The sequence below is a fragment of the Sodiomyces alcalophilus genome (genome assembly GCF_042370955.1).
Source record: "Sodiomyces alcalophilus JCM 7366 unplaced genomic scaffold ACRALscaffold_2, whole genome shotgun sequence".
Classification (NCBI taxonomy): Eukaryota; Fungi; Ascomycota; class Sordariomycetes; order Glomerellales; family Plectosphaerellaceae; genus Sodiomyces; species Sodiomyces alcalophilus.
The window spans coordinates 5,747,750-5,769,133 of NW_027263533.1; the positions used below are offsets into that span (position 1 = coordinate 5,747,750).

The following is a 21,384-nucleotide window of genomic DNA, read 5'->3' on the forward strand; positions in this document are numbered from 1 at the left end:
TAGAGCTTCCCTTGCGGAGCGTTTCTTTATTCTCCCTGTCTTGAACATCCATCAATGCCGTTTGTTTGCCAAGTTCGTCATTCTACTGCATCTCTACATCTTTACTTTGACCATGGCAACCCCCAAGCTTCAAGACCTTCCGGCTCCTCTGCCGGAGCTGGTCAACTACATTGCCGACCGCCCCGAGACGCCCGTGGACGACATCATTAAACCCTACCGTCAGTACGAGAACGAGCTGCGTTCCATCTTCGCCCAGGACCCCAAGAACCCCGTCCTTGGCAAAGGCCATGTCAATGTGCTACCCCTCTTCAACGAAAACACCAAGAAGATTGTCACCCGCGCCAGGGATCCGGCTTCTGCCTCCCAGGCCGAGAAGGACCGGTACATCATGCCTTTGCCCGACGACAAGCGCAGAGTGAATGGCTCTCCTGCCGTCGTCCAATCGCTTCAGGAATTCCGTAGCAACCTCAGCATCTTCTCCGAGTCCTCTCTTGTCGACATGGATTGGGACAACGTCGTCGCTGCTGGCTCGTCCGTCGTCAACTGCCTGCTGCCCGTCCCTCCCGAGTTCAAGGCTTCGAAGCGAAAGTTGCGTGAATACTACCACGAGAAGTTCTGTCCTGCTTCCGACGTCGACCTCTTCCTCTATGGCCTCACCCACGACGAGGCCGTCGAGAAGATCAAGCGGATCGAGCAGGCTGTTCGCGACGCTATCCTGTCGGAAGTTACCGTCGTCCGTACCAAGTACGCCATTACCATCGCCTCGCAGTATCCCATTCGCCATGTTCAGGTAAGATCCCAGACCGCTACCCTTCTTATCGGCCCTCGACGGCGCAAGTGTTGATTTTGACGGGGTCGTTGAAAAATGACAGATCGTTCTTCGCGTATACAAATCCGTCGACGAGATCCTGACCGGCTTCGATATCGACGCAGCCGGCGCAGCGTACGATGGCAGTCAAGTCTGGGTCACGCCAAGAGCCCTGGGGAGCTACATCACCCAGGTCAACCATATCGATCTTACCCGTCGGAGCCCTTCCTACGAGAACCGCCTTTCCAAATATAGCCACCGCGGGTTCGAGGCAAGACACCCAACATGCCGTTTCTGGCCGCTGCTCGCCCGCTGACTTGAGACCTATAGATATACTGGCCAGAGCTGGACCGCAGCCGCATAGACCCGACGATTTTCGAACGCAGTTTCCAAAGGACCCTGGGTCTGGCACGCCTCCTAGTCCTAGAGCGGCTACCCACTCCCGAAATTCGAGAGACGTACCTCAACCAGCGCCGTGAGGAGCGAGGGCGTCCCCGGTTATATAATTCTAGGCAAAACCGCCTCTATGGCAACATCAAGGACGACCACGAGGACGAGGTGGCGGACTGGGTCGAAGAGCAAGAAGTGTCCAATTACAATACCTTCACCGTACCCTACGGCCCCAGATTTCACGCCAAGAAGATTGAGAAGCTCTGCTATACTCGAGATCTTTGTAAATACCCCTTTTTCCTTATCCCCCTCGCCCCCCGCCTTTTTTTTTTCTTTTTTTTATCCTTCTTATTTGCCATACCATTTCAACCCTGTACTTGAATCGGGTGTCGCTAACTGAGCCATCTCAGTGCTGAATGCCGAGTGGAATCAACCAAAGGGAAGGGAGGTCTACCTACATCGTCATCCGGCCTTCTTCGGCCGGGTTGAAGATGTCGTTGAGGACTGCTGCGGCAGCTGTCCTGTGCCTGTCACCCCCGAAGAGATTCAGATAGCCGAGACGGAAGCCAGCAGGTATGTTTCTGGCAAGGTATCCTTCTTGACGGACGACCCCGGTCGGCAGCAGATCGGTTCATTCCACCCCCTGACAGCCGACGACTGGACGGACATGGCCTACGTCGGCAACACGGCTCGCTTGTGTCAGAGCATTGTCGATGGAAACGTGGACGAGGTCCTTGACTGGCTGTCTCAGGAGGGCGCCAACCCGAACACGCGCGATTATACTGGCCGAACGCCCCTACATCTGGCCGTCATCAGCTCCACCCCGGATGTCGTCCGCTGCTTGGTCGACCACGGGGCTCGCTTAACAGCTCGGGTTGCCGATGGCTCAACCGCTCTCCATCTCGCCGCCGAGCGTGGCAATGTCGAGATGGTGAAGATTCTGATGGAGAAGAGCATCGCCAACGAGGCGGAAGAGGAGGAGAAGCAAGATATCCGACGGAAGGCCCTGCGAGAAGCGGCGGCGGACAAGGCACAGATGTCTCGGAAGGATTCTGGCGAGAACGACGGTGCCGACGCTGACGCTGACGGCCAGGCCGTGGCCAACCCTGAAAAAGACGACGATGACTCTGCACTCTCCGACGGAGAGCTGATCGACGGCGAAGAAACTGACGTCGATGCCCACTCTATTGTGACCGGATCTTTCGTCAATCTCAAGAAAGAAGCCGAAGAGAAACAGCAAGGCGACGTGGACGAGGCAGATGCAGACGATACTCCCGACTTTTATACGACCGACGTTCTTGCTTGGGACATTCCGGCTTCCCCTCTTCATCTGGCCATTGCCGAAGGTCACGAAGATGTTGTCCATCTTCTTTGCAGTGTAAGTACCGGGCATTTGTTGTCTTCTTTTGTGGTATCGCTTTGTATTCTTGTTGAAGATTTGCGCTAAATCTCCTTCCAGTATGGAAGTGATGCCCTGCTTCCCGTCAAATTCCTCGACACGGAGAAGAACCCAACCGGCGCTATCCTCACTCTCAGCCTCGCCTTGACCCTGCCTCCCGAACAGGCGAAATCAATGGCGACTGCGCTTCTGAAAAACGGCGCGACATGCTCGCAAGCAGACCTCCATGGATGCACTGCATTGCACCGTTTTGTGCAGGACGGATCCCTGGAATTGATCGACAAGCTGATAGAAAACGACAAGAGGGGAGTCAAGACGGCCGTCAACCACTTGGTAACAGGCTCACAACGGTATTGGAGCTCCGAATTCGTCGCCCCTATCCATACAGCAATTGAGGACTGCGACAAAGCTCTGGTGCTGAAGCTTCTGGACGCTGGTGCCAACCCCGAAATCAGCTTTGATACCTGGCTGAAGGCTGCCAAGTTCTCGCAGATGAAAGGCCGGCTCAATGATTACGAATCGAACAAAAAGTTGTTCGCCGAAAATGTCCGGCAGCCGTTGATAGTGGCTCTCCAGGCCTGCCCTGATCCCCAGCTTGCCATGATGCTGCTAAAGAGAGGCGCCGACCCCAACGCGGCTCTTACCCGTAGTACGTGGAGAGGCGATATCCAGGGGCTGACAGCCCTGGATATGGTGCGGACGCACCTGGAACATCTTCGAATGTACACGGGAGAGGTTCTCAGGACTCACAGGCCCAAAGCCCCGGGGGGTATGGACGAGTACCTGCAGGGCTTGGAAGAGGGTACATATCGACACTGGACAGCCACGGAGGATATTCGAATCAAGAAGGAGAAACTGGAGGAACAGCAGAGGCAGTTCGAGATGTACGAGAATGCCGTGAACAATCCGGAAGGCATTCCCGAAAAGAAGGCCGCAATCCAGGAGGCTATTTCTGATCTGGAGGAGCTCGAGCAGGCCATCGTGGACAAAGGCGGCAAGACCTTCCGCGAATTGCATCCCGACTCCAAACCCATCCAGCCGCCTTCATACGGAGGACACACAGGAGGCATGGCGGAAGAGCCCGCTCAGTACAGACTAGACATCTCCTTCTGGAACGTCACGGACGTTACCGAGGCCCGTCAGGCTGCCTATATTGATTTGTAAGTGGCTTATCGCCCATGTCCCGATATCCTGGGATGGATTGATATAGTTCTAACCAGGAGAGCAGGTTCGAAGCCGCTTGGGCCGGCAACCTCGAGAGGATCACGGAACTCACAACGCAGGCCTGGGGCGAAAATAGCGAGGAGGCGCCCCTCAAGATAGCCGTCACCGACAACAATGGTAACAGTCCGTTCTCTCTCGCGTTCCTGAGGGGTCATCGCGACGTGGCCAAGGCGATCCTGGAGATTGTCAAGCTTCAGTATTCCCCGGACGACGCAGAGTCCCGACATGGGCCGGGTAGGGGGAGCATGGACGACGAAGATGACTACAGCTGCAGCGACGGCAACGGATCCGAATCGGGCTCTGACGACTCTGACGGAATGGAGCTGCGGGCTGAGCCGGTGGACCAGAAGTTTACCATTGACAACATTGGCCAAAAGTCCATGCAAGTCAAGTCAACGACGAAACCCATGGAGGTCTTGCTCAGGAATGCCCGATGCTTCAACAAAACAGGAGGTGAAATCCGCTCTTCCACCCTGTTTTCATTTGTCATCATGAACGACGATCGCGACGGTTTCGAAAGCCTGATGGACATGGCTATGCATTTTTCCAAGCAGAGACTGCCGGGCGACGAGGATGACGAAGACGCAAGGCGATGCTTCTCCTTCCCGGAAGCCGATTTCCTAAGCGCAATCATGCACGGCAGATTGACCATGCTCTCCCACATGATCAAGGAGGTCGGCGCGGGAATTCCCCTTGGGCATCTGGTCCAGAAGAGCGGCATTGAGTTGAAGGAGAAGCCAAAGTACTATCAAGGCTTGACGGTTTATGGTAAAAAAAGGTATGTGTCCCTGAGTGGATTCTTTTTCTTCCCTGGCTCTCTGTTCACACACTCTCTTTCTCTCTCTTACGGCTTGGATACTGACACGGACCTAAACTATAGGAAGGACTGGGCCGCGGCCGGCCGCAACGTCGTCGTCCAATCGACAGGCGTTCGCACTCCGCCGCTTCTTCACGCCGCTCTGCATGGCCATATCGAATTGGTGGAATGGTTCTTGAGCGATGCCCCCCAAAGATGCTATGCGGAATTCGGCCAGTCCGAAGCTGCAATGGAAGATCCGAGACTGAAGCATCTGAGACAAGCCCCGGGAGGCTTTGATCGAGCTGTGTCGAGATGGTTGGGAGCTCAAAGTACGTCGACGTTTTCTTCCTTGCCCTTTGTTCTTTCTTTTCACGTCTTTGCTTTCTTCTCACGCATCGGACATTAACAATACGCAGACGAACTGATCCTCCATTGCGCCGTCTTGGGACCACGGGAGGAGCGGACGAACAAGCTCATCAAATACCTCATCCAGGCCTGCCCCAGCGCCCTTGAATACAAGTCAAGCGCCGGGGAGACGCCTCTCCATGTGTCATTTTCCCTTGGCCGCACCGAATTCGCCAAGACACTCATCGAGGGTGGTGCTGATCAGGCGGCGCGCAGCGCCGGGGGAGACAACGTCATCCATGCGGCGCTGAAGCACTTGCCCAAAGCCCATCTGCTCAAGCCCATGCTGGATTTGCTGGATCCGGGCCTGAGAAGCCAACTTCTCTTGCAGCGGAACAAGCTCTCCGAAGGGGGCAACACACCTATCCACTCGTGGGGAATTTTGCAGAGCCGTACGCCGTATAGAACCGCCAACGAATTCCCATATACGGACTACGTGAACAAGTGGGAGGTGTTTGAAGTCCTCGACCTTCTCCTGGGGTACTCTGGCGGGGCCGAACTCGGAATGCTCAACGGAGCTGGGCAGACTCTTCTCCATTCTGCCGCGATGGCCGGAAACTCCGACATGGTGGAGGGCATCCTCAAGTACGACGCCAAGCTCCTGTTCCGCGAGAACGCCGCTGGCCGAACGCCGGCCGAGGTCGCCCGTGGCCAGGTCACGCAGGCCAAGTTTCGTCAACCGCAAGAAGTGACCTTGCGTCACAGTGGATACGACACGGAGCACGGCCCGTCTCGTCTCGCGGCTTTCCCACCTAGGGACTTCCTCACGGCGAAGGCGCAGGGACGTTTGCCGGGTATGACCGGGGCGAAAAAGCAAGGAGCGCAGCAGTGGCAGCGCGTCTGGGATGCGATGGCGGACTACGTGGCGCAACGCCCCGGCAAGCGGAGGCTGGTGTCGCTGGGCGAGGCCAACGATGTGGCGAAGCGACTGAGCGAGCAATTCGGGTCGAACGGTGACCGCAGCGCGAAGCGTAGACGGGGAGATGACGGGGAGGAGGAGGAGGACAAGGATCATATCGACTTTGCGGTGCAGCAACAGAATCGCAAGGTTTCCGAGGCGTGGAAGCCCTGAAAAATGGTGGGAAGAGCAGATGGCATCTAATCTGGCTGGGCCACGGGGCCTTGGGGATGGCCTTGTAGGGAGTGGTTTTGAATAGCATCATGCCCTGTCGATGCCCTGTGTGTCTAGTTGTGACTTGGGAGAATGAAGTAGGAAATCAGGGTTTTTTTTTTTTTTTTTTTTTTTTTTTTTTTTTTTTTTTTTTTTTTTTTCCACCATCGTTCGTCGTTTGTCTCTGCGACATTGACAAATGACAGACCTTGATCTGTCGACAGTTTGGCGATGGGGCTTTTTCAGCCTAACATCGCATCAACATGACCCATACGCCGAGGGGCCAGGGCCAGGGCCACGTTGAGACCCTTTCGAGCGACATGATCTCATGAATGGGCCCCTGGAAGGGCATTACGAGATGCTGCATGGGGATTCGGAGCTGGTTCAAGGATCTCTGGCCAATACCAATCCTGGTTGAGCCAAGACGAAAGAGAGAGCTGCAGCTATCCGCCAATGGTCTCATGTCAAACTCATGCAGGATTCAGGTCGGCCTTTATTTCTCTCGTATTCTTTTCAGAGGCGACAAATACCGATGCCATGTCTTCTCCTGGTCGCCGATATACTAATTAGGAAATATCCACACTTTTGTACTACAGACGGGTTTCGACAATACCTACGTTGACATGCGCATCTTCACGGAGTAGGCAGACACCGAGACAATCTGATCTCGGAACGACTGCATGCGCATTATATCTTGTCTTTTTTCCTCGTTTCTTATTTTTCTCGTTCGACACTGGACAGGTCGACCCAACGCTTATAGGCACCTTGGGCATCTTTAATGCAGCCTTTTTATTTTCGAGCTCCCGCCAGTCCTCTACCACGTAGTGCGCTGATTCAGAACCTACAACTTCAATGGGGGTGTTCTTCATATCCTGGGAGCTATGGCAGCAGATGAGCTTTGTAAGTACTCTCGCCTCTATCGGCCGATGAAAACCTAACACGAATCAGTGCCTGGCCGCGGCCATCGCTGTAGTCTTCTTCATAGGTTATGTGAAGCTTTGCTGGACCAATCGTTACCTTAAGAGACAGGAGGCATTGGACGACGAGAAGCGCATCCGGTCGAGCCAGATGCGCAAGAGCGGGCTCTCGTCACGGAGGGACATGGAGGTGCCCTTTGGTGTCCGAGCTATCGAGAGCGGCGTCACCGTAGACGGCATTTGGATTTGCAACACGTCCGTTCCCTTTCGGACCGGCAACCCGAATGCCAACTTTCAACCGTCGGCCACCAACTCGAACAGCGCAGCCGAACGAGGCGACGGTAGGGAGGAGACAAGCCTAAAGGGAACCATCGATGACAGACCACACGGTCGGCCTGTCTCTGGCAGCAACTCGGCCGTGGAAAACCAGCACTCATCCAACCAGGCTCATCAGCCTCCTCACGTCTCGGCTCAAAGTCACAGTCACACTCCCAGGGTGTATCAACCTCCGCCTCCTCGGCGCATGGGCCATACCCGGTCGAACAGCTGGCAGGAATCCCAACCACACGTCTCAGGCGCCTCCTCGATTGATTCCCGGGATGGACCCGATCTGCGCTCGTCATCCCGGCCGAGGACGAGTTTTTCGGCGGGCTCTAGGAAGCTACACAAGAGCCCACCGAGGCCAACGTAGGGTTGACGAAGTGTACGCCTGATTATGTTGTTTCATCAGGGGGGTTTCCGCGAGACTTCCCGGTCGAGCTGAATGGCGAGCTGTACTGATTGGGAGAGGTAATTGAGGCCAGCTCTGCGTTTCATGACGAGGCGTTTTCGAAACTACCAGGCCTTCAAGCCGACTGCGATCAGTGATGCGCGTGTCCTGTCGTCTGTGGTGACAAGATACGAAGGACAAGATACGAAAAGGGCGAAAAGAAAGAGATAGGAGATGAACACGGGGAAGTGATTCACCCATGTCCACCGTTGAAGACGATTGTCCCCCCACTCGCGAAAGAGGCCCTGGTGTGCCCGCGGATCCTTTAAAGCAAGCCAGACCAGGATACGATATTGGAGCCGAACCAGGTCTGAACTTGTCTGGACTCCCGCACCCCGATGTATAAGGAGTTCGACCACCGCCACGGCCGATGACATGCGAGCGCATGATTTCTTCCCTGACCGCTTGTCTCGTCGCCAAATGAGAAGACATTTCCCATCCATACATGGGAAAAGAGGCTGTCCAATATATCTGGAGTCACGAGACACGCAAAATTCACAACCGGCACAAGAAATGCAACTCCATCAAACCAGCGAAGAACACCTGTGCAACATCTGTGGCCAACTCTCGTAGTCTCTCGCAAGACAGCAACACCAGTATGGCACTTCGAACGTCTTGAATTCCCCATTGCAGTCGGGATTCGCCCCGGCGTCGAACTACGATGCACCGCCGCCCATCTTTCCTACCCCTCGCACCGTTTCCTGAGTCGGCTGAACGTGGTTGGACGCTCCGAGGTACTGGCGGCACGGCCTGAGAAGTTCGTGGTAGCCGTCGAGCCCCGCGCAGGCTTCATCGGTTCAGCACATGGTCAATTCCTGGGGGACGGAAGAACTCGGTCACAGCTGACAGTGTGGCTGTCTTCTGTGGGTAACAAGAGAGAAGCGCAATAGGAACGTAGCGGGTATCATATCATTTCGCGGTAGACTGAAGACTGAAGAGGATGATTCGGCTCTTGTCCATCATTCGTTTTCAAGTTAGACGACTCTTCACATTCAAGACACTCTTCCTTTCCATCATTTGAACCCCATACGATTCAAACTACGAGTCGGCGCTGATGTACATGACTGTGAGTCCAACTTAGTATCACGACCCAAAATTACGTAGGAAATGGAAGACATGGTAAGGTGTAAACAGGCTTACCGTTGTTACCACGGACAAAGGCGTCCCCGTACGATCTCCTCTTTGTCCCGTTCACGTACTCCTCGGTCTTTTCGAGCGCAATGTTCATGTAGCCATCCACCGACTGAAGCTCGCCTGTGATTATATCCATATTGTCAGTTGAATACGTGCCGTTGAGGCAGTGTCGTCCCCGTTGAGATCTGGGTGGGCTGTGAGAGGGAGTGACTGTACCCTTGTAGACGACGCCAGAGTTGAGCTTGACGGTTACGGGGTTGCCGATGATGTCGCTAAGGAAGCTGGAGGGATCCTTGCCCTCCCCTTGCGGGGGGTTTCCGTTTTCCATGGTAATTGTGGAGGCAGGAGTTGGATGAGTGTTATGCTGTTGAAATGGGTGAGGTGAGGTGAGTGTTCGGTCGCATCCCAAGATATGGCGCCTTTGAGGTGGTCAATGCGTTTGCTACCCTCTGAACCCCACCCAGTAATATTACATAAGCTCTGTAAACCCGCCTCTTACTTCTGCCCGACGGACGGAAAGTACAGATACAAAACATGCTAGTGGAAAGACTATCAAAAGCTGGTATTGCGACTTTGAACGAAAACCGAGAACCAAGCGCTCTCGTCGAATCGCTCTAGAAGCTTCACCTGTCGACAACAACACTGCCTTCCAGCTGGAATTTACCATCCACCCTCCAACGCACCCAGCCAAGCGATAATTATTCATCTTTGCGTCCGCCCCCTCGCAAACTGACTCTTGGCGCTGTGTTTTTTTGTTCTCTTCTGACGCGACGTTGCCATCTCCCCCCATGGGCCCAGCCTGGGGTCGTGAGCTACAGTCTTGCCCGTCGATCCCATCATGAGCGCCGCTCCCAAGCGACGCCTGCCTTTCAAGCCGACGGCACTGCAGCGCCCGGCCGCGCCGACACCAGAAAACAAAGACAAGGATGGCGACACGGAGGATGACGGCCTGAGCCTTTTCCAGCGCTCCAAGGAATTCTTCCCCGTCGCGTTGGCAGAGCAAGAACGCCGTCGCAAGCGCAAGCATTCGAAACGCGAGAACAGCCGGACCGAACGCTCCCCTTCAGCAGCCGAGGTAAAGGGCGAGTCGTCGCCTTCGCGCCGTTCTGCCGGCCACAGCCAGAGCCAGAGCCAGACGCCCCAGCGGACAGTGATACGGCAAGGTAGTGCTGGCGACGACGGCGACGAAGCCATCGGGTGAGAAGCTCCCCCCTTCTTTGTTCTTACATTTCGTCCACTACCCGGTGACTAACATTTTGCTTTCAGGGTTACTGTCGCAACACCTCCATCCAAGCGATCGCGTACAAGTCACAGCTCGGCCAGGTCCAACCGCTTGCGCGAAACGTCCCCCCACCATGCCAACCATCCCAAGTCGCCTACCCGGTCCAGACGATCCGTTTCGGCGCGCACCCCCAGCAAAGTACAGGACAGGAGGAAAGAACCCGAATTTATTGATCTGGAAGACGAGAGCTATCAAGGCCAAGGTGCCAGTCTAGATCCGGACGAGGATCTATATGGAGCCACGCCCATCCGAGTGATTGATAGCCCGAGACGCCGTCCGGTCGCCGATGGTCTGGATGACCCATTCGCCTCGGGAGGAGAGGGAGAAGAGAAGAATGACGCCCTGAGACAGGATGGCGCCCTGGGAGAGGACGACGCGCTGGGAGACGACACGCTGGGAGACGACGCTCCGGAAGAGGACAACGACGATAAGGACGGCCATTTTGCCGAATATATACTTGCTGCTCAAGAGCGGCGGAAGAAGGAGGAGGGAGCGGAAAAGGACAAGACGCGGATCCAGATTCTCGTAACGTCGCGCATCCCCAACGCGGAACCGAAGCGGTTCGTCATCACGCTCTGGAAGCCGCTGAGTTTTGTGCGGCGGGCCTGGTGCAACAACCCCGGGGCGACGCTCCCGCTGGAGCCCGAGGCGTTGGACGGCACGTTCCTCACGTGGCGCGGGCGGCGGCTCTACGACTCGACGACGCTCAACAGCCTGGACATTGGGGCGTCGGCGAACGGCACGCTCCAGCATGCGTCTGCGGGCACGTTCCACGACACGGACGGGTTCAGCAAGGACTGGACGCGGCTGCACATGGAGATGTGGACGGAGGAGCTGTGGGAGGAGCACCAGCGGCGGACGGAGAGGGCGAGGCTCCGGGCGCTCGGGGAGCTGGACGACGACTCGGACGAGGGCGGGGCGGCGCTCGACGGCGAAGGGGGCGGGGAGGGCGAGGCGGCGGCGGGGCCGGCGGCGGGCGAGGAGCCGAAGATTAGGGTCATTCTCAAGACGCGCAGCGACGAGCCGGTCAAGACGACGGTGCGGCCTTCGACGACGATTGAGACGCTTGTCGTCATGTACCGCAAGATGCGGAACGTGCCGGAAGGGTGGACGGTATCGCTTTATTTCGACGGAGAGAAGCTGGACGAGGCGTCGACGATTGAGGAGGTGGATATTGAGGACATGGACACGATGGAAGTTTCGGTGAAGGAGTGATGATGCTATGCTCTTTTGCCGGGGCCATTGCCACTCGGTTTGATTTTGTATTTGAAGCGAACGATCGTCCCTTGCCTTTTGTTTTTCTTTTTTCCTTTTTTTTGTTGCCCTACCTTGTTTTTTCCTTCTCTTCTCCCTTCACTATCACAACAATCGCACAGTAATGGAAAGGAAAAGGGGAGGTTGGGAAGGAAAGGAGTACGGAAGTTCTAATGATACCCAAGTCTCACGATATGGAACCCCGAGTTGTCCAGTTCAATTCAAAGTCTTCCGTTGCCTCTGCGCTTTACGATGCTGGGTGTCCATATTCGTACTTCCATTCGACTGACGAGAGACAAAGCGCGTGAGTCTCGAGACTGCGCCACATCCGCCACATGCGAGCCACATCACGTCGGGTCCATCACGTCAGCCAAGCATTCGAGGAAAGGTACTTCGTACATCCGTTTCGGTTGCGGCGTCTTTCGTTTTCGTTGATTCGTCTCCTCCTTCCCCTCCAGAGAAAACGGATTCTTCCCGTCTTCCCCCAACGTTTTTGGGCTCTCTTGCAGTTCCCACTTCAATACTTCGTACGTGGTAACCCGATTCCGGTGCAAGTGCTAGCAAGACCGACTCTCGGGGACGCCGTCGAATTTCATCAGGCGCGAGTCAGACCCGTTCCTGTGGATGTAGCTGGACTTGCAAGTTGGGTGTTTTTGTCTTCTCTGGTACGCCGCAGGTCACTTGATGAAGGCCCTGGCAAAGTCGACAGCAATTATCTGGATGGTACGGATACGTCACGGAGCACATGTCGGTCTCTCTCCTTTTGGTAACTCGCTCAGTCCACTTCCTTTGTCCTGTCGATCGGTAACCCCCAGGACCAAGCTGATTGATCAAAGTGTGTCGTACCTCCTCAATTCTGCGCCGACAGGCTAAAGTACGGCACTGTACTCTGTATTACTCAGAACATCGGTCCTTTGCCCTTTGTCCCACTATGATGTACATTCTTGGCTCCTTGGGCCCGCATGGAGTCGAGGTTAGAGGCGGGTAATCAAGTAAACAAAACCCCCTACACTAAAACCCTTTGTCCTGGTCCACCGACAACCCACAACCCCAGACCACCCCCCAAGATTTAGCTTCTTCGCATCGCATCTTCATACAAGTTCCAAGTACGCGTAGATTTTCTGGGCCGGAATTCTCATCGCCTACTTTGTACTTTGATCAAGCCATTCCACTCCTCTTATTCCGTCCCGCCCCCAAAGTCGTAAAGACAGCACCTGGAATATCCCGACTCTCTGCATCTACCCCCGTAAATATCAAAGTTGCCCAGAATCCTCAGAACATCAACGGGCAACCCGTCGCAACGACCGTCCCGTCCTTCGCATTCACCTCCCACCAACCACCAACATGCCGATTCGCAATCCCTTTACTCGTCGACAGGGCCCCGGCGTCGTTGTGAATGACGAGAACGCTGACCTTGGTGACGGCCAGAACCCGTCGCATCCTGGGTTCGAGAAGCAGGATACTGTGGGCTCCAAAAGTTCATCGGCTCTGAGCATTCGTAGCTCCAGGAGTCACGATACTGGCGAGTATAAGATGAGCGGTATGTTTTTACCTTCCTTTCCCTTTCCCTTTTGTTCAATGGTCTGTCTCCTCACGTCACTCGATCCCCTCCCTCCTTTACCCCATATTGGGCCGTTTTGAGGCCAACTCCAGTAATGCATCACGAGACCAACCCATTCCATTTCCCCGCCTTCTCCGTTTTGACCTGCGCTCATCGCTCTATTACGTTCCAGTTGTCAACGACAGTGGCGTCTACCTACCGGTACGTTCTATGATCCCCCCGCAAGGCTGCGCTTGGGAACTCGACTTACACATCGCTCACATGTTTCACCTATAGCCGTCTCCGACAGAAGAAAAAAAGCGGTGGCCCAAGAAATTCTTATCGCCGGGCCGCACCTCGACCGACACCCGCCACAGCGGCGTGGGCGAGATTGAGCCCTTTTCCATTTCGCGCGAGTCGTTTGATTCGTACCGACGATCTTTTGTAAGCGGCCACCGACCATGGGAGCATTGTTCGTCTCTGTCGAGACGACTTTTGAGACGACACTTGCGACATGGACCAGGCTGACCAGGTCTGAGCAGGACATTTCAGCACGATCCCCCGTGACGAACCACGACCTACCGCCCCGCCAATCTCTCGACTCGGCCCGGTTCCCCCGGTTCCCGCGGACCAATTTGCATCGCAGCAGGGTGGGAGAGCAACCGACAGTGGAGGAATCAGGGTTCGAAGAAGTGGGACTGCACGACGAACAGGGCAACAAGGAACGGCAGCCGCAACAGCAGCAGACGCAGGCGCAGGCGCAATCACAAACGCAACGCAGACGGGGCCTCTTTGCGCGGTTCGGCGACTCGCACGGACACGGACACGACAGCCGAGAGCAGTCGCCGGCGACGACGCCGACCTTTGGCAATCCCGTGTCGCGCTTCCTCATGCCGGGGCGCAAGCGCGCCCAGAGCGGACAAGGGTCTGAGCTGGGCCCGATGGAGCGGACTCCGGCGGCGGAAGCCGATGGGCAGGAAGTGCATTGAGCGAGCGAAAGTACAATACGTAATGATGGGATGCTGTGTATAGAAATGGGGGCAGCATTACAGGAAAGGACTGGCATTGGTTATGGAATATTTTGGGTTCGGGATTTTCGGTAATGATTCGTGCCTCGGGGGCCAGGCCTGTACGAGTCTTGGACAGAGGGGCATCCCCCGGATTGGGTGAATACTGAACGTTTGGACTGGTCGGCAACTAGGGAATGGATGGGGTCTGCGCATATATATATAATATCCTGCGAGGTCATGGACTTCCGTTTGGTAATGATAATGAGCTACGGCATTTCAAGTTGATTGGAGAGATCTTGCAAAAAAGAAGGGAATCAAGACTCGGATGTTGAAAAGGTCGACGATGGCGATGTCGGAGATGTCGAAGAGGGAGATGGTGACATTGGTGGGGGTGGAGGGGCAATGGAGGGGCACAGGAGGAAGAGTGGGGAGGGACGAGGTATTGAGGTACGTACCGAAAGGCAACATCCTCGGAGTATTTCGAGTATTTCCTTGGCGACTACAAAGTACAGTCTAGGTCCTTTAGGGAGGTGATGCCATAGGCGCCATGTGGAAGCATCCCCACGCTCTAGGGATTGGCACGTATTTAAGACCTACACCATCTTGGATACGTCTTGATCCACGCACTCTTACAAAGTACACTGCAGCTCTCATTAGGTTGTTTCGTTCCAATTAGCAGCATTCGGGTACGAACAAGGAAGCGAATATACACCAAGAACCATGCCCGACTCGGCCGAATCTCAGACCGGCAACAAAACGGCCCCGGCCTCGGCCTCGGGCCTCGACGCCTCCGTCTCCCGCCTCTCGCTCGGCAACGGCAAGGGCCTCGACCATCTCGCGCTCTCCTCCCGCACCGTCCACGCCGATGACCACATCAGCTCCCACCGCGCCATTGCCCCTGCCCTCCATGTGTCCACCACTTTCGACTATAGCCGCAACCCGGACGAGCTTACCGCCTGGGACAACCGGGATGTGTGTTTTTTGTGTCCCCTTAGCTTCATCTCCCACATATTAACCATCATAGCCCGCCGCCCCCCTCGACTCGCACATCTACTCGCGCGACTCGGCCCCCAACACGACCCGGCTCGAGGCCATCCTGACCTCCATCCTCAACGGGCCGTCCCTGACCTACGCCTCGGGTCTCGCCGCCTTCCACGCCCTGCTCGTCCGGCTGAACCCGCGCCGCATCGCCATCGGCGACGGCTACCACGGCTGCCACGGCGTGGCCGCCATCATGGCCCGGCTGACGGGCCTGCAGATCCTCTCCCTCGCCGAAGCCGACCTCGCCCAGCTGCAGCCCGGCGACGTCCTCCACGTCGAGACGCCGCTGAACCCCACGGGCGAGGCGCGCGACCTCGCCCACTACGCGTCCGTGGCGCGTTCCCGGGGCGCCTTCCTCACCGTCGACGCCACGTTTGCCCCGCCGCCGCTGCAGGACCCGTTCCGCCTCGGCGCCGACGTCGTCATGCACTCGGGCACCAAGTACTTTGGCGGCCACTCCGACATGCTCTGCGGCGTGCTGGCCGTGTCGCCTGCCCGCGCGGCCGAGAGGGAGGATGGCGGCGGTGCGCACGCGGGGATCCTCCGCATCGAGAAGCTACGCGAGGACCGCCTCCTCCTCGGCGGCGTCATGGGCAGTTTGGAAGGGTGGTTGGGTATGCGCTCGCTTCGCACGCTGGAGCTCCGCGTGTGCAGGCAGTCGGAGACGGCGACGCGGCTCGTGGCCTGGTTGGCGGGCGAGTCGGCGTCGGCGCGGGAGGGCGGCGGCGGGGGTGGCATCGTGGCGGCCGTGGTGGACCGGGTGTCCCACGCCAGCCTGCAGGAGGGCGCGGCGGACGAGTCGAGCTGGCTGAGGCGTCAGATGCCCGGGGGGTTCGGCCCCGTCTTCGCTCTGTACATGCGCAGTCGGGACCACGCGAGGCGGTTGCCTTCCAAGCTGGCGCTGTTCCACCACGCTACCAGCCTCGGGGGTGTCGAGAGCCTTGTGGAGTGGCGCCGGATGACGGACCCCGGGTGCGACGAGTGTCTCATTCGCGTGAGCGTCGGGGTCGAGGCGTGGGAGGACCTCCGTGATGATTTGCTGCAGGGTTTCAAGGCCCTGGCGGCCGAGAAGAACTAACGGGGTTTGGAGTGGACATGAGTTTCCCCGTAGTGGATGCGGTGATACATGGACAGCCTATTCCTTCATCCTCGTTTCTTCATGATGTACCAGTTCTGGAAGCCCGATTTTGTTGATTGTACTCCGTACATCGTATTGGTTTGATTTCGCGTCTCCGTTGATGTACTCTGTACGTATTTGGTGTTTCCGCGTCAAGAAAGGTACGACGGACAGGGTACCTTCCCAAAGTGCATGGCAGTTACTTGATTGGGGAAGGACGTTGGAACGCCAACCAATCAAAGGTAGTAAGACCACTTTTACAAAGGCAGCTGGACTTGCGAGTGGGGCCACATGCAGGGGATGGCACGATCATGGCGTCCATTGGTCAATTGGTGATGACTACGCGCGATTCTTTGTCATGGCTCGTGCTGGGTGGGGAAGGGAAGGTGGCGGAGCGGAAAGAGCTGCTGAGGGAGGGCGAAGAAGTATTCGTAAGAAGCGTCAACAGTGAAGGAACGCCCGAGTGAGAAGTGGACGAGGAAGGAGCATCCTTAGTGGTGCTTCCCAGGTTTGTCGGGGCCGGCGAGTGATGACGGATGCATCGATACGAGGCGACTACCTTTCTTTTTGCTCCTTTTCCCTTTGCTTTTCCCCTATGGCAGCAGCTTCACCCTTTGTCCTAATATATACCTACTGGCTCACTTACTCGCTCATTCAACATCGTCATATCGTCATCTGTGGATACCTCTAAACCTAACCTTCAGCTACTCTCATCCCTTTGCGTGGACAGTCTTGCTTTGTCTCTCCCGTCTCCCCCCCCTCCTCTGGCAGACAGACATAGGATGCTTGCCTCGAATTTCCGTCTCCGCCACCGCTGCAGCATCTCCTCATCCTCCCGTATAACCAGAGGAGCGCGTTCCGAAATGTCCGAGTCCTAGCCTGGGAGGACATGCCATACTTTGTATATCTTCAACCACAAGATCTACAACTAGCAACGATGGGCCTCTTCAGCAAATCCAAAACCAACATCAAGAAGAACTCGGACAGCCCACCCGGTCCTCCTACTCCTACAGGAAATCGGTATACAACCTCAAACTCCGCAACCCAGACACAAATACAGACTTGGAACCCTTCGGGCTGGGCACAGCAACCGGGAAGCTGTCAAGCTGTAGGACCTAGCCGCCATGGGTACCCTCAACAGCCCGCACATCCTGTCGCATCCTCTCCTCTCGCAGTCTGGGCCCCTCCTGCGGGTTACCAAACGGGATACCGGTCACAACAATCGCACCCACAGCCACAACCACAACCACAGCAGCAGCAGAAGCAGCGCTATCAACAACAACCCATGGTAGTAAACCAGTACTACTTTGCCCCTCAACCACCACAACACTTGCTGCAATACTCACCACCACCGGTCGGCGCCTCTACCACCCAACTCGTCAACCCCGCCTCATCTTCCCCGGACCTCAACACCGCCGTGCAAGACTGGTGTACCCATGAGGGCTGGCACCCCCATGCCACCCTACTGCTAACCCAGTCCGCCGCATGTGTCGACCTCATTGCCGACTGCTTCAACGCCGTCATGACCAGCATCGATAGGGACCAATACAAGGGCCACGAGAGAGACCTTTTCACCTATCCTTACCAGACTCTGCCTCCTGTCTCTTCTTTTTCCCCACCACCACCACCTCCTCCCCGTCGTCTTTCGTCTCCTCTTCCACCACCGCCGCCGCCTCGCCCTCAGACGCAGGCCATACAACATCATCCTCTCCATCAGGTGGACGTCCGGCCCGCCCGGTCCCGCTCCCGTGACAGGGAGAAACGTCGTCATGGTGACAGGAAGCCGAAGAAGTACGATACTTACCCAGGCGTTACGGACAAGGGAAAGGAAGTTGGTCACGTCACCTCGGCCGTCGCCGGCAATTACTTCTCCAAAGTCGAGTGTTACGCCAATTCCCGCTTGCCCGCGGACCTCCCTCGTTTGCGCCTCCCTGTTGAGAGCTGGCGTCTCGTCTGCCTGGCCGCTCAGTACGCCGAACGCGTCTACGATTCTGCCAAAGGAGCCGAGCGCGAGGCCCACGTCTCGGCCGACTTGTTAGCCGGCACCAAAGCCATGGTCATCAAGTCGGTCCCCATGGACGACAAGTCAGCCCTGGTTTTCGCCATTCGCGGCTCCGCCTCGTTTATGGACTGGGCCGTGAACCTCAAGACGGCCCCGACCACGCCCCAAAACTTTCTCGACGACGAAGGCAACCTCTGCCATGCCGGGTTCCTTTCCGTCGCCCGCCGCATGGTCCGGCCCGTCGCCACCCGCCTCCGCCAGCTGCTGACCGAGGACCCGTCCCGTGCCGGTCACAGCCTGGTCATCACCGGCCACTCGGCCGGCGGCGCCGTCGCCACCCTACTCTACTGCCACATGCTCTCGTCGTCGCCGGCCGCCGACAGCGACCTCCGGCAGTTGGCTGGTCGATTCCGCCGCGTGCACTGCGTCGTCTTCGGCACACCTCCCATCAGCCTGCTCCCCCTCACAACCCCTGATCGGCCCGAATTCCGAAAGAGCCTATTCCTGAGTTTCCTCAACCAAGGGGACCCTGTAGCAAGGGCCGACAAGGCGTACATTAAAAGCCTCCTCGACTTGCTCGCCACTCCGGCCCCGAGAAAGAAAGACAAGGAAGACGACAAGAGCCGACCTGCGCCGATTTGGAGAGTGCCCCCTTGCACGCTCAGCTCAGCAGGGACGATCGTGGTGCTGCGGAGCGGGCCGCCGGAGATCCGAGGCGACAAGCGGACGGTAGGAGATCGATTGAAAGAAGGCGTTGTCGCCCAGACCACGACGGACGGAGCCTTACGAGGCGTCATCTGGGGAGATCCCGTGTGTCACGTCATGAGGCTATACGCCGGCCGCGTCGAGACCCTCGCCGTCGAGGCGGTGACGGGGAGGAGGGGTATAAGAAGGCGATTGTTTGGCTGATATGATACCATTTGACGAGCATTTGAACTTAAACGTACACACAGCTATATTATCCCGTACCATATAGGTCGATATTTGGCTACTATTTACCAGATCCTCCTCCAGCGAACCCTCATGTCCCGATCGGGCGGCACCGACGCGGCGCCAAAAAAGCGGTCGTCCTCCCTCGCCTCACGATCGCTGCTGCTGCCGGCACGACCATCACTGTCTTCGAGGTACACCCAGTCCACAAATTCCATGTCGAAGCGGGAGACCAGCATGGCGATGGCAAGCATGATCTCCTGTTTTGCGAAGTGGCGTCCGGGACAGATGGACGGGCCGCCTCCGAAGGGGAAGAAATCCGCGCTGCGGGCCGAGAGGACAAATTCGAGACGACGAGGAGAAGACGAAGACGGAGTAGAAGGCGAGGAAGGAGTGGCAACGGGAACCTCGCGTAGGTGTCGGCCGGGCCAAAACTCGGAGGCGGGCGGGTGATGCGGTTCCCGAGCCCACACGGCGTCGTCGCGGCCCGCCAGGCTTGTCGGCGTTTGGAGCAGTGTCCCCGCCGCGACGTCGTAGCCGGCAATGCTGGTCGGGCGGAGGGCTTGCCGCGTCACGTAGATGGCGACGTGAAGCCGCAGCACCTCGGTGTAGACGGCTTGCAGTAAAGGCAGGGAGACGAGTTTCGTGAGGTCAAAGTGACGGCGACCCTCTTCTCTTCCTTCTCTTCCCGGCTGGGCCCCGTCATCGCCCTCCTCCGCCTCCTCATGGTCGTGGATCAGGGCGGTGTTCACCTCCTCCCGCACGGCAGCGTACAAGTCGGGCCTCTTGACGAGTTCGAAAAGCGCCCAGGTAGTCAGCGGGACGGTATTGGAGTTGATACCCAGTATGTGGGTGTTGAACGTGCCGGCCTGGCCGCGGCGCGACACGCCAATGTCGCGGACAAACTTCTGGGCGAGGCGCGTGAAGCGGTTTCCAAAGATGGGTTCCCAATCCGGGTCCCTCTCCTTCTCGCCATCGTTCCCCCGGTCTTTTTGCTCGGCGTCCCACCGGTCAAACGCCTCGTCGAGGAAATGGGCCACGTCGTCGTGGAAGGCGTTGCGCACGCGGACAGGTTCCGGATCAAGGAACCGAGGGAGGCCCCAAACGAGACGGAGGCCAAAAGAATCGAAGGCCCAGAACCGCTTCACATAGTTCGGGACTCGGCGGAGCACTTCGGTCCCGGAGAGGGACGCCACGGCGGCGGTGGCCATCTCCTGCTTCAAATAGGCGAAGAGCCGGACGTCTTCGACCCAGTCGCCGTCGCCCCCGAGCGGTTGGGTCTCTACCGCGGCGGAGAAGAAGCGCGCGAAGGTCCGGGCGAGGGTGGCGGTCACCTCGGGCCGCGCGATGAGCTCGTGGATCTCGGCCTGGCGGTACCAGAACCTGTTTTTGTTGTCGATGGGGCCTGGTGCGCCGCCTGTGCTCGGGTTCGGGATGCGGCGTCGCCCCGTGCGATCGGCTTTGAAGCCGGCCACGTCCGACTTGGACATGCCGCGCAGGTTCTCCAGGATGAGGAGGAGGAATTTGTCGGACGATACGTCCTGCGACCGGAAGAGGGAGTGGACTTGGGCAGACCCCGTCACGAGGGTCACGGGGATGGGGCCCAGGTAGAAGGTGGCCAGCTTGGTGCGGGAGAGCGTTTTGCTAGACGGTACCACATGTCGTTAGACTTGACCTAAAGAGAGAATAGGGGGAACTCACGCAGCATGTTCAAGAAAAGCCTTGGGCCGTGTCATATAACCGATGGCGTTCGAGATGAAGGGAATCGACTCGGGAATGGCAGGCGGCGGGCCTTGTTTGCCCGACTTTGTTGTTCCCTGGCCATTCCCATTCCCCCTTTTTCCTAGCCATATCGCAGAGGGAAGCAGTACCGCGGCAACCAGGACGAGGAGAAGGACGCTTCTATCAGCACTGATCCCGTCGTAGACGCTCTTGTACGAAGCCAAGCGTCGATGTACCGCCTCGAAGAGCATAGTCGCCAAAGACGGCGCTTCGTCAAGGCCGCTCTGTTGCGTCGAAGGCATAGCCGAGGGGGTAGGATGTCAGCCGGGAAGATCTGGTCTGGTCTTTGCTAGCAAAGTGTCGCAACAGGGCCACTGTCTGGACGAAGCGACGGGGAAAGAAAGGAACGAAAGCAGATGGAGGGGGAGGGAAGGTGAGGTGTAAATCTACTGGGAAGACCCGGAACCACTGCTTCCATGTCCCATCCACCATTCATCCCTCCCACCATCCTCCCGCAAGCCCATATTGCT

At 57.3% G+C, this 21,384-nt stretch overlaps 9 protein-coding genes across 9 annotated transcripts; 7 read left to right on the forward strand and 2 right to left on the reverse strand.

Annotated features, from left to right (window-relative positions):
* Nucleotides 1-32: 32 nt before the first annotated feature.
* Nucleotides 33-6,254, forward strand: ACRALDRAFT_2058287 (uncharacterized protein). Its single transcript, XM_071021836.1, has 8 exons — nucleotides 33-790; nucleotides 873-1,079; nucleotides 1,139-1,481; nucleotides 1,609-2,576; nucleotides 2,658-3,757; nucleotides 3,826-4,599; nucleotides 4,702-4,949; nucleotides 5,037-6,254. The coding sequence occupies exons 1-8, from the start codon at nucleotides 113-115 to the stop codon at nucleotides 6,095-6,097; spliced, it is 5,379 nt and encodes a 1,792-aa protein (XP_070878154.1). The 5' UTR covers nucleotides 33-112; the 3' UTR covers nucleotides 6,098-6,254.
* Nucleotides 6,255-6,988: 734 nt separating this feature from the next.
* ACRALDRAFT_1069248 (uncharacterized protein) lies at nucleotides 6,989-7,744 on the forward strand (the record flags this gene model as incomplete). The annotated part of the gene is made up of 2 exons (XM_071017648.1): nucleotides 6,989-7,036; nucleotides 7,085-7,744. 2 exons carry the CDS (start codon nucleotides 6,989-6,991, stop codon nucleotides 7,742-7,744), a joined length of 708 nt encoding a protein of 235 aa, XP_070878155.1.
* Nucleotides 7,745-8,860: 1,116 nt separating this feature from the next.
* Nucleotides 8,861-9,284, reverse strand: ACRALDRAFT_1055755 (uncharacterized protein; the record flags this gene model as incomplete). The annotated part of the gene is made up of 3 exons (XM_071015862.1): nucleotides 8,861-8,886; nucleotides 8,963-9,076; nucleotides 9,173-9,284. The coding sequence occupies 3 exons, from the start codon at nucleotides 9,282-9,284 to the stop codon at nucleotides 8,861-8,863; spliced, it is 252 nt and encodes an 83-aa protein (XP_070878156.1).
* A 510-nt stretch (nucleotides 9,285-9,794) lies between these two features.
* ACRALDRAFT_1080680 (uncharacterized protein) lies at nucleotides 9,795-11,736 on the forward strand (the record flags this gene model as incomplete). The annotated part of the gene is made up of 2 exons (XM_071019062.1): nucleotides 9,795-10,153; nucleotides 10,223-11,736. The coding sequence occupies 2 exons, from the start codon at nucleotides 9,795-9,797 to the stop codon at nucleotides 11,451-11,453; spliced, it is 1,590 nt and encodes a 529-aa protein (XP_070878157.1). The 3' UTR covers nucleotides 11,454-11,736.
* A 752-nt stretch (nucleotides 11,737-12,488) lies between these two features.
* ACRALDRAFT_1075410 (uncharacterized protein) lies at nucleotides 12,489-14,341 on the forward strand. Its single transcript, XM_071018378.1, has 4 exons — nucleotides 12,489-13,032; nucleotides 13,226-13,254; nucleotides 13,330-13,476; nucleotides 13,575-14,341. The coding sequence occupies exons 1-4, from the start codon at nucleotides 12,837-12,839 to the stop codon at nucleotides 14,019-14,021; spliced, it is 819 nt and encodes a 272-aa protein (XP_070878158.1). The 5' UTR covers nucleotides 12,489-12,836; the 3' UTR covers nucleotides 14,022-14,341.
* A 336-nt stretch (nucleotides 14,342-14,677) lies between these two features.
* ACRALDRAFT_1062184 (uncharacterized protein) lies at nucleotides 14,678-16,287 on the forward strand. Its single transcript, XM_071016551.1, has 2 exons — nucleotides 14,678-15,014; nucleotides 15,067-16,287. Exons 1-2 carry the CDS (start codon nucleotides 14,763-14,765, stop codon nucleotides 16,159-16,161), a joined length of 1,347 nt encoding a protein of 448 aa, XP_070878159.1. The 5' UTR covers nucleotides 14,678-14,762; the 3' UTR covers nucleotides 16,162-16,287.
* On the forward strand, nucleotides 16,210-16,730 carry ACRALDRAFT_208193 (uncharacterized protein; the record flags this gene model as incomplete). Its single annotated transcript, XM_071022411.1, has 4 exons — nucleotides 16,210-16,299; nucleotides 16,358-16,419; nucleotides 16,466-16,663; nucleotides 16,709-16,730. 4 exons carry the CDS (start codon nucleotides 16,210-16,212, stop codon nucleotides 16,728-16,730), a joined length of 372 nt encoding a protein of 123 aa, XP_070878160.1.
* Nucleotides 16,731-16,795: 65 nt separating this feature from the next.
* ACRALDRAFT_208194 (uncharacterized protein) lies at nucleotides 16,796-19,111 on the forward strand (the record flags this gene model as incomplete). Its single annotated transcript, XM_071022412.1, has 3 exons — nucleotides 16,796-16,877; nucleotides 16,905-16,948; nucleotides 16,982-19,111. The coding sequence occupies 3 exons, from the start codon at nucleotides 16,796-16,798 to the stop codon at nucleotides 19,109-19,111; spliced, it is 2,256 nt and encodes a 751-aa protein (XP_070878161.1).
* An 86-nt stretch (nucleotides 19,112-19,197) lies between these two features.
* On the reverse strand, nucleotides 19,198-20,937 carry ACRALDRAFT_2086670 (uncharacterized protein; the record flags this gene model as incomplete). The annotated part of the gene is made up of 2 exons (XM_071022485.1): nucleotides 19,198-20,776; nucleotides 20,834-20,937. Coding segments are annotated over 2 exons (1,683 nt in total), but the record flags the coding sequence as incomplete, so codon positions are not given.
* Between the last annotated feature and the right edge of the window lie 447 nt (nucleotides 20,938-21,384).

Excerpts from the sequence above, each read along its gene's own strand:
- ACRALDRAFT_2058287 (XM_071021836.1), top strand. The coding sequence starts at position 113 with ATGGCAACCCCCAAGCTTCAAGACCTTCCGGCTCCTCTGCCGGAGCTG. Across the intron at positions 791-872 it reads ATCCCATTCGCCATGTTCAG|ATCGTTCTTCGCGTATACAA; the intron begins GTAAGATCCCAG and ends GAAAAATGACAG. Across the intron at positions 1,482-1,608 it reads CTGCTATACTCGAGATCTTT|TGCTGAATGCCGAGTGGAAT; the intron begins GTAAATACCCCT and ends GAGCCATCTCAG.
- ACRALDRAFT_1075410 (XM_071018378.1), top strand. The coding sequence starts at position 12,837 with ATGCCGATTCGCAATCCCTTTACTCGTCGACAGGGCCCCGGCGTCGTT. Across the intron at positions 13,033-13,225 it reads TGGCGAGTATAAGATGAGCG|TTGTCAACGACAGTGGCGTC; the intron begins GTATGTTTTTAC and ends ATTACGTTCCAG. Across the intron at positions 13,255-13,329 it reads ACAGTGGCGTCTACCTACCG|CCGTCTCCGACAGAAGAAAA; the intron begins GTACGTTCTATG and ends TTTCACCTATAG.
- ACRALDRAFT_1062184 (XM_071016551.1), top strand. The coding sequence starts at position 14,763 with ATGCCCGACTCGGCCGAATCTCAGACCGGCAACAAAACGGCCCCGGCC. Across the intron at positions 15,015-15,066 it reads CCGCCTGGGACAACCGGGAT|CCCGCCGCCCCCCTCGACTC; the intron begins GTGTGTTTTTTG and ends TAACCATCATAG.